This window comes from Mesoplodon densirostris, chromosome 7 (assembly GCF_025265405.1).
Source record: "Mesoplodon densirostris isolate mMesDen1 chromosome 7, mMesDen1 primary haplotype, whole genome shotgun sequence".
NCBI lineage: Eukaryota > Metazoa > Chordata > Mammalia > Artiodactyla > Ziphiidae > Mesoplodon > Mesoplodon densirostris.
In genome coordinates this window covers 116,554,988-116,565,091 of record NC_082667.1, presented here as the reverse complement: position 1 = coordinate 116,565,091, position 10,104 = coordinate 116,554,988, and the positions used below count along the sequence as shown (strand labels likewise).

General features: G+C 45.5%; 1 protein-coding gene across 1 annotated transcript; it reads right to left on the bottom strand.

The window, feature by feature from the left end:
• Nucleotides 1–3,751: 3,751 nt before the first annotated feature.
• On the bottom strand, nucleotides 3,752–9,744 carry PANX3 (pannexin 3). The gene is made up of 4 exons (XM_060105446.1): nucleotides 9,564–9,744; nucleotides 8,392–8,534; nucleotides 5,863–6,077; nucleotides 3,752–4,391 (listed from the first exon to the last, which is right to left on the bottom strand). The coding sequence occupies exons 1-4, from the start codon at nucleotides 9,742–9,744 to the stop codon at nucleotides 3,752–3,754; spliced, it is 1,179 nt and encodes a 392-aa protein (XP_059961429.1).
• Between the last annotated feature and the right edge of the window lie 360 nt (nucleotides 9,745–10,104).

Sequence of the window (10,104 nt, the reverse complement as noted above, 5' to 3'; positions counted from 1 at the left end):
GGGAAGGGAAGGGGAAGGGAAGGGGGAAGGGGAGGAGAGGGCAAAGGCGGGGAAAGAGAAGGGGAGGGGAAGGGGAGGGGAAGGGGAAGGGGAAGGGGAGAACCCGGTGAGGAGGAGGGCGGCTGGAAAGGACTCCTTGAGACTCGCGTGTGTGTGTTTAGCTGAGGCGTGTTATTGTTGAGCTAAAGACGCACAAAAATCTTCCCGAAGCCAATCTCATACACGCTTCCGAAGCCTACCCACTGCGTTTCAGCACCACTTTTCCACACTTTATACAGACTGGCCTTCCGGACTGTAGGATGCACTCCAACGCATTGCTGGGACTGCTGCTTTCCCTACTTCCTTTCTTTATACAGCTCGCATAGATGTTTCTTGAGGGCCCGTTACACTGTCCTTTTACTGGGAGCTGGGATTACAGTGGTGAATAGAAAAAAGTCCTCTGCTCTCAGATTAGGACTTAGTAGGGAAGATGGAAGATTTAACCGGCACTTTTAATGATATGCTTGCACTAAGTAGGCACTGAGTAAATATTTGCCTAATGAAACAAAAAATATGTTTCTGTACCTAAACTTATATGTATATAGCTCTAACTTTATAACCAAGTTCTGTCTAATCATCAAATAAATAGACAGTTCTTTAGAATGCAGTATTGGTAAATGAGCTGGGCTGGAAGGCAGAAGGCTTGTAGTATTCATTTTTCTCCCAGCAATGCCACTAACTAGTTGAGTGAGCCTCTGGGTCACAGGTTTTTCCTCTCAAAACTGAATATAGTCTTTAGAATAATGAGGTGGATAGTTATAAACTGAAAGGTACTCTACTGATATATAATTACCATTGTATATACTCAAAATTTAGACTTCTAGAATTGTATACGGAAATTAAGGAAAATATGTACAGAGTTAAAACACTAAGTTCAGTAAGTTACTGGAGAAAAAACTAACGCCAAAATAAGTAACTTACAATCAGTTCAAAAAAAGAGGTTTAGAATCGATAACCCAGGTACTTCATTTCTGGAATTGTAAGAACAGTGACAAGAGTCTTGACAAAATGGTTTTAACACAGAGAGAAAGACTACGAGAGTCCTTTTTGTCCATTCATATTGAAAGCTGTCCTTTTGGAACTCACGGTTCCAGTATGCTTTTGCAAGCATACTCAAGGCAACCATGTAGATTCATTTTTGGAAATTGCCAGGAATACTTTCAGTTTACAAAATATCCATAATCATGCCTTTCATACTATAGACTGGCACTTTACCTTGGAACCTGAATATAGGTAGTTCTGATTGACAGATTTTCTTTCTTTCTTCTTTTTTTAACCCTTATTTGCTAACTGCCTGATTTATTTGCTGTTCAGCTGTATTTTGTCCTTGCAGGCTTTATTTCATTAGAAACATTTCCTTACAATTTCTAAAACATTTCATGCAAAATTTAGAAAATACAGTGCAAAGAAGATTTTTTAAAATTCATAATGCTGCCATACAAAGTGAATCACTTTTAACATGTATGTTTAATTTTTTATTGAACTATGGTTGATTTACAATATTAGTTTCAGGTGTACAGCATAGCGATTCAGTATTTTTGCAGATTATACTCCATTGAAAGTTATTACAAGATAATGGCTGTGATTCCCTGTGCTAGACAATATATCCTTGTTGCTTATCTATTTTATATGTAGTAGTTTGTATGTTTAATATTTTAACGCATTTTATATAGGTTAGATCATACCGAACATAATGTTTCCTCTTTTGTTCACTTACCATTATCATAGTCATTTTGTAGTGCTATTGTAAGTTCTTTATAAATGTTATTTTAGATGGCTGCTTAATATTCCAGCTACGGCATAATAATTTTACATAATTATTTACTTCCATGATTGACTTTTTGGTCATTAATTGCTGTGAAGTGCATGTTTGTGCACAAAGCTTTTTCAATACAGGGTATTTTAGTGGCTGGTTCTGTGTTCTCCAGACAATGTAATGTTCCTGAGCAACTCATTCACTATGTATTCAGAAGAATATTTATTTATTAGTGCCTATGATGACACAGCCTTTAGGAAACTTATTTAAGAGGAAAAGACAAATACATGGGCTATATTAATAATATTATTATTATTACGTGTAATAAGTTTTATCTCAGAGGTAGGTATTGGATGATATGGCAGCACCTAGTTAGGGAAGGAGGGAGGAGATTGGGAAGGCTTCTTGAAGGAAGTATGCCTGGGCAGATTTTGAAGGAGAGCTAGCAGTCGGCCCAGTGAAGAACAGAGGAGGGCCTCCTGGGCAGTGGGGACAGAATATTCACAGGCTCAGTATCGTGAGAAGTGTGGGAACTGCAAGTTGTTGATCAGAGTGGAAGATGTATGTGGACAGAGGCAAGAGGAGAGACTGAAGGAGCAGGCAGGATTTGGATTGTGAAGGTTTTGTGTACCAACTGAAGAGTGAGACTCTTACCAAGCGACAACAGGAAGCCATTGATGAATGTCGGTATATTGACCCCTTTGCTTGTTTTAGGTAAACTTATCTGATTTTGCCTAACTTTTCTACTTATCTATATGAAGGGGGTCTAAATGACTTATGCAAAAATTCTCTGAAGAAATACATAATGTGCAGCTCTACAAATAGCAAATGAGAGACAGCATGGTACTGTGGTCCGAGCATGGCCTTTGGAGTCAGATCAAGGTTCCAAATATAGCAATAGGAGTTAGAAGCTAAGATGGGTAAGAGAGAGTTGGAGTCCAACAGCACTTTACTGTTTATCCTGGTTAGTTCTAAATGGTTGCTATCAGTGATTGGCTGTAAGTGGAGGTAGCGCATCCCCTGGGGTATTAGAAGCATATCTGGGCCCATCAAGAATTACGGAGTCTGCAGCCCATAATCCCAGCCCTTGGTGAAGTGAGTCCCTGGTTTACACAATGAAAAAGCGTATCTGTACACCTCAAGGCTCCACCCACAGCTGATGCATGGCCCTGGCCTTGTTCTATGCTGTCCTTAAGCCCCAAGAGCACACGGCAAATTCCTGCCATCAGCATCTCTTGGCCCATCTTGCAGGCCACAGGATCCCTGTGCAAGGTTGGTGACTTCCACAAGACAAGCTGGGAGAATTCCTAAGGTTTGAGGCCACACCACAGGGTTCCCAGGGATTTCATATCTTTATTTTCTTACCAGATTACTCCACTTGCTCTAAACTGAGTGTGTATCCTACAAAGGCCATGGCATAAATACAGTGAGAAGAAACTGCCTCCATTTAATAGCCTGTAGAGACCTCTCCCTTTGTGCAATGTCTAGACTTTAATTTTTTTTTGAATTTTTTAAAATAATGGTAACCTTTATTTTTAAATTTTTTATTTTTTATTTTTTGGCCATGCTGTGCAGCATAAGGGATCTTAGTTCCCCGACCAGGGATCAAACCCATGCCGCCTGCATTGGGAGCGCAGAGTCTTAACCACTGGACCACCAGGGAAGTCCCTAGATTTTAATTTTAGTCTTAATTTTTCTTCATATTTTGTCTTCATATTAAGCTCTAGATCTAATTTTTTTAGCTTTTGGACTCATCAGCTCCAACTTTCAGATTTGTTTCCATGTATTGATTATATCTTCTCACCTTTGGGATAGCATAATACAGGATGTTCGATTCAGCTAAATGCAAGTTTAGCAATCCTAAAGTGGGTGTTTTTGTATATTAGTGTGTGAGACTTGTGAAGAAGGGGAGAGATTTTTACTTTCCATAAAACTTCTTGCTTCATGTTTTCTTAATTATGGATTTTCATCACACATCCCGTGGGTGAGATGTTTAGGTTTTGAGGGTTCTAAGCCAGCCAATAAAGTCATGAAATCAACCACTGTGTCAATGTTGTGCTTCTGGGTGGTCGTGTCCTTCAGTGCACGTAGGACACTCAACCAGCTAAAAGAGATGAGCTCAGAGATGTTGGCTCGGAGGAAAAGAAGGATCACATTGAGATCATTGATGGGACATCCCAGCATCTTTCTGCTGAGGAGGTCAAAAGCCGGGAGCATCTCATAGATGGATAGGAGCCGTTTGTCCCACCGACACAGCCGCATGAGGTTGTATATTACCACTGGAACCAACAGGGTGTATATTGCTACACTGGAGAGACTAACAATCTGGAAGACAGACAAAGAGGTCAGCCTGCATGTGATCGGATCGGGGATGTGGGTCTCATCATGTAGCAGCCCTGTCTTGATGGAACAGCTGAATTCCTCTTGGAAGAAGACATCCAGGTGGAAGTGGCCAAGGTATAGGTAGGTGGCTGAGGTGAAGAAGAGCAAGAGGGAGTTCCTCAGGAGGTAGGCGGCCACTAGGGAGTGTGAGCGCTGCTTACAGGCCAGGTACCGCTCGAGCAAGGGGAATTCAAAGTATCGCTCTTTCCGAGCCCTGGGCAGGGGAAGAAAGGAGGCAAGATTAGGAGGGACCATTTAGAACTGTATCCTGAGAGAGCCCCGTGGGGAAGTAACAGCATCTGTGTATGCAACACGGCGTTATTGGCTCACGGGAATATCTGCCTTCTTTGAGCATAACCCCTCCTTTCCCCCAAAAGAGGTGTGTGAGTGTATCTTAATTCTCCAAGACATGAGTGCAATGCAGTAAACCCAGTGAATGATCAGGGAATAATGAAGGATCACTCTGGATTTCTGCCTGGGAAGGCAGACTAAATCTCTAAGCTGAAGTACGATCCTTAAGAAGCATTAAGACTTATTAACTTAGCACTGGACTGGGATTCTAAATAACCACGTTCTGGTTCTTGGTCTGTTTCCTTTGTGTATGATTTTTTTTAGGCCAGTTCATTCATTTTATAGAAATAAATCTGCTAACAAGTGTTTGTTGAGAGCTGTGGTGTTCAGGTAGATGTAGTCCAGTCTCTGCCCTGAAGAAGCTTGCAGTCCGGCTTGTAGGGAAGGGCAGATGAAACATGCAAATAGGGAATAAAAATAATGCTCATTCTGTTGCTAAAATGATGGATACAAACCATGGTAGTTGTAAAAGTTAGGAGAGAGACATACAGTGTGAGCTGGAGTGTTCAGAAACCTCTACGGAGAATAATGTCTTAGATTGGCCTTCCAAAGGTAGATGGGGTTCAGAAAGGTAGACAGGAGAGGAGCTTTTCTCAGAGGATAGAGATGTACACAAAGGTTTCCAACCTTAGCTCACCTGTGCTCTGAGGGGGCCTGCCCTGGCCACCCTATTTAAAACTGCACCCCCCTCCACCTCCCAGCTTTCCTGAGCCCCTTCCCCTGTCTTAGTTTTCTTTGTATCACTTATCCTCTACCATATAACTTTCTTATGTGTTATGCTAATTCACTGTTTCCCTCCATACAATATAAGCTCCCGACCCAGCACACACACACACACACACACACACACACACACACGTATGCACAGCACCCAGAGCTGTGTCTGGTGCTCCTAAATGACAGATGAATGCTTAAATGAATGAATGGCTTGTTCAGGAGGAAAGCAGGAGACTGCCTAGGTGGAGTGGAAGGTTTCTGTCATTTAGTTGTTCGACAGAAGTCTGAGGAAGTAGTTGATGACAGTGGTGGAGGGCCTAGGAAAAGTATTTGGGAGAATTGGGATGTTTTTTCTGTAGGCCTGGGAGGAGCTATTCAGGGTTCTGAAAAAGTGGTCTTTCAGAGGCTAACCCCTTTGTGACTCAGTGGAGTCACCTATAAACTGGAGGCAGAGTCCCTTCCCTCTCCCTGTACAGAGATGATAGAAAGTCAATGCGGTGACATGTTAAGAATGCTGAATTCTCGATGGCGCACAGGATAGTTTAAAGATTACTCTGCAAGATCCCATTTTAGGGCTCGACCGCATCTTTCAGAAAGCAGTGGAGGAGACAACTCACTTCTCCAGCTCATCCCAGAACGCGTGCGGGTCCGAGCCCTCCTGCCGGATCTTCAGCATGTGCTGCACCAGGCGGATGGCGCGATTGTAGGATTTGTCCAGCTCGCTGATGATGAACAGCAGATCTGAGCTGAGGGCCGGCACGGCTGCATACTGCCACAGCAGAACCGGCAGGTACATGGCCACGGCCAGGGCCAGCAGGGAGTAGGGGAGGGCCTGCAGGGTGAGAGCGAGCTGAGGAGGGAGGACCAGGGTGCCCAGGCCTTGCAACCTTGCAGACAGAGTGCTGAGTGAGGGGCTCTCATTCCCCGGTTCCTGCCTCAGAAGGGGAGGGCAGAGAGACAGAGACAGACAGACAGACAGACAGAGACAGGAGGGAAGGAAGGAAGGAAGGAAAAGAGAGCAAGAGGGAGCGCTAGCTTCCTGTCCCCATTCTCCATGCATGTTAGCCTGGGTAGCTAACTAGAGATCATGGCCAATGGTGGTCATGGCATCCTAGGGGAGAGCATCTTCATTCTCAGTCTTCCACTTTTCTTTCTCTGACTGCTCCAGACATCCAGAGTCCATTAGCTTTCCAAGTCCTGCCAGGGGCCCCAGCATGGCTGACTTTTACTACGACCCTCCAGAGAGGAGGTCAGGTCCCATTTCCTCCACGTAGCCTGCCCTGCCTTCTCTCATGGGCAATGGCCTTTTCTCATCTTTGGATTCTTGGTAAGACCAAACTACGCCATCAGGCACTGTCTTGGAATCCTTGGGGGCTGTTTCTGGTCTGTATTTGTATAAACTGACATTGGGTATGCATGAAGCTGGCATCCTCCGCTACACTATTTGCTACCTTAGATAAAGGACTTTTCCTTATGCTTCTTATCATACTCACCACACCTAACAGGTTGGACCCACTGTTTTGCCCACAGCAAAAACCCTACTCGTAGAGGCTCAGTTAAGTGACATTTTTGCTCGGTACTGAACATGCATTATTCATTCTTCGTCAGGTACTATCAGTATCTCTATTTTATAGACCAAGAAACTGAAGCATGAAAATGTTAAGTGCCCGATACAGGGTTACATGTCTAGCAGGTGAGTGAACAGGATTTGGAACCAGGCAGTCCGATTTTGGAGCTTATTCCCTTAAGAAATACTGGACTATAACTTCTCCTGAACCATAGATGCTTTTTTTTTTTAGAGGAGAGTTTGAAGAAAAAGAGAGAGCGAGGCTATTTGATTTGTGTGTGTGTGTGTGTGTGTGTGCGTGTGCGTGTGTGTGTGTTTCTGAACTAAACAAGAGAGGTAGGCTAGGAAAGGTATACTAGACCACGAGAGCAAATGAGAACCTTTTCACTCCTGTCTAAGAAATGATGTTTCTTGAAAATGAGCTTTTCACCCTCGAGCTTCTGTTTCAGTAGGCTTAAAGTGGAGCCAGAGAATCTGGGCTTAAAGACCACTCCGGCCATCTGATGATCGACAATTTGACTCTTTTCTGACATATGAATCCCCTCTGCAGTACTCTGAACTTGTTACCATCTAGATCCTGCTTGAACACTTCCAGGGACAGACACCTCATGAACTCCTTCCATTAAGTCTCTGGTTTTGTCTGGGTCCTAGAACTGTGGCATTTTGAGGCCCTGTAAATTGTCAGAACTAGAAAACATTATGAGTGACTTCTGATTAAAACTGTGCCTTGCACATACATATTACTTCTGCTCCCTCATGAAACCCCACTAGAATGACAATAAAGGGACCCAAAAGACATAATCCTATAAGGACAAAGAAAATAGAAGAGGAGACAAGAGTAACAAAGTGTTGAAACCTGGGAAGCAGCTGCATGACAGAAGGTACCAGCCCGTGGAGAGGATGAGGAGTTGAGGTGGGCACAGTCAGGCTGTTTTCACCACAGAACCAGGAAGACTCAGGGATGGGAGATACCAGGTGTGTCTGAAAATGGGGGTGCAGGTGGGGCTGGAAACAGGGATATTGAGAAAACAGACCCGCAGGTCCCTTCTGAAACATGGTGCACTCAGCCGACCGCCCTTGTGGTTTATTCTTTGGAAACGTTAAACCAGACAGATTCTGCACTTGGGTCCATTGAGGGCAGGGGAACATACCGAGAAGGGGGGTGAGCTGAATGAGTAGTGAATGCTGACGCCCACGGCTGAGTTCCCAGAGGGTTGGCAGACGAGCTTGATACCAACTGCATGCTGCCGCCTCCACCCAAATTAGGGATTGAATGATTCTTCTTGGGAAAACTGACCAGCCCAGAATATCAGATTGCAGATACTGATATCTGGGGTTTTCCCAATGAAATGGCCCAAAGGGATTACTTTGAACTGACAGCCTCAGCCCTAGGCACAAAACTTCCAATCAGATAAAAGTGGGTGAGCAAATATGACCAGATATTTGAAGAATGCCTGAGACGCGAAAGTCAATGACAAAAATAAAAAAGCAGAGGCAGGCAGGAGAGAACCTGTCGATGCAGTTCTGCCCCCCTCCACCCAGCCGTGAGGTAGGCTTGACAGAGCCCCTGCCACTTTACCTTGTGAGGCCAGAGGGATTTCGTCTTGTGCTGGCCAGACACATCCTGTTCGTGGTGAACCAGCGAGTCCCAACAGGAACTGTCCACGTAGGCAGTCTGCCGGATGCTGAAGTTACTGGGACAGAAGCAGCTGATGGGAGACCCTGGAACAGGAACACAGCTTTGAGGCAGCCCTGAGTTGGGGTGGAGGAATGGAGATCCAGGGGACAATCAGCTAAGAGCTTTCTGGCCATCTCTGAATCTGGCAGGCACTGTCTTCTTCCCAGGCCCTAGGTTTCTGGGCCTGCACTGTGGGTGAATGAAGAGGCAGTGGGAGGCTGACACACCTCCCTGGGAAAGGTGGTGAACTCAGCACACAGCCAGAAAAGAAAGCCAGCAATCCCAGTTCTCGGGAAAGTCTACGTTGTCTTTAATAGAGGTGGCAGATTTGCTGTGTTAATCTAGCACCTAGAACACTGGGTATACGTATTTGTTAGTGCTCTTGCATGGGGCTGGGGCTCTTGGAGAGGAAGGAGTGGATTTATTCAGCACCTATGATGCGCCAGACTCTGTCAGGTGCTTAATATGTTCTCAAGTCAATAATCCTGGAGGTGGGGAGTAGGAAGAAGACTCCAAGAAGATAGGAGAGTTATCTGAAGCTTGGCTAATTAAGACCTTTAGAGGTCATAAGTCCTGGAGAGATTATAGGATCCTAATCTCTTTCATCCACATGAAAATCAAAATAAAAGTTTAGTCATTGCAATGACACAGAACATACAAATACTGAAATTAAGACAAATATATATATATATATATATATATATATTTTGGCAGTACACAGGCCTCTCACTTTTGTGGCCTCTCCCGTTGCGGAGCACAGGCTCTGGACGCGCAGGCTCAGCGGCCATGGCTCACGGGCCTAGCTGCTCCACGGCATGTGGGATCTTCCCGGACTAGGGCACAAACCCGTGTCCCCTGCAGACAGACTCTCAACCACTGCACCACCAGGGAAGCCCAAGACAAATATATTTTATTGGAAAATTTTAGAAATTACTTTCAAAGTTTTTTTAACACCTCTGCTTTGCTGGTGCCCAAAACGGATGGATAGTCTGCCTTTTGGGTGATGCCCGGCCCGAGTCATGTGATCTAGACAGTGGGGGCTGACTCACTTCAGGGTCTTGGAAGCCACTTACCAGAGGAGAACTCCTGGGCAAATGCCAGCGACATCAGCAACAAGGGGAAGCCCACGGCTATGAACTTGACCATGCGGTCCAGGGGCAGTTCCAGGCGCAGTCCTTTGAGGCGGGGGCCCCTGCGGTCGGGCAGCAGGGCATCCGAGAGCATGTACTCTGCAGCTGTGTGTGCAAGCGACATGATGCCCCGAGCTTGGGCACGGGGGTGGCAGGAGGGGTCCCAGGAGAGTGGAGTCAGGAGGTGGCAGCTTCAGGCAGCAGGCTTTCAGCAGACGGTGCCTGCAGCCCTGGCCTCATGGATATCTGTGCGAGGCATGGGCACTGGTTCTCTAAATAACTGGCCAGGCCCTGAGCCAGGCACCTGGTAATTAGAGGGAGGCATAGCTTAGTGGGTCCTCGCTAGAGGAGGGTCGGGTGTCAGCTGGGGCTGGTGCCAGGCTGCCCTCTGGATTGTCCCCGAGCAGATGCAGTCCCGTGGCTTTATGCTGCCCTCTCATTAATAAAGTATTTTTGGTGGGGTGGTGGAGAGGAGGAGGGCTGT

What these genes read in the sequence shown, in the direction of transcription:
- PANX3 (XM_060105446.1), bottom strand. Translation starts at nt 9,744, where the DNA reads ATGTCGCTTGCACACACAGCTGCAGAGTACATGCTCTCGGATGCCCTG. An exon ending in TGCCCAGGAGTTCTCCTCTG is followed by an intron (nt 8,535 to 9,563) that starts GTAAGTGGCTTC and finishes TTCCTGTTCCAG; the next exon opens with GGTCTCCCATCAGCTGCTTC. An exon ending in TTCTGGGATGAGCTGGAGAA is followed by an intron (nt 4,392 to 5,862) that starts GTGAGTTGTCTC and finishes TCCCCTGCCCAG; the next exon opens with GGCTCGGAAAGAGCGATACT.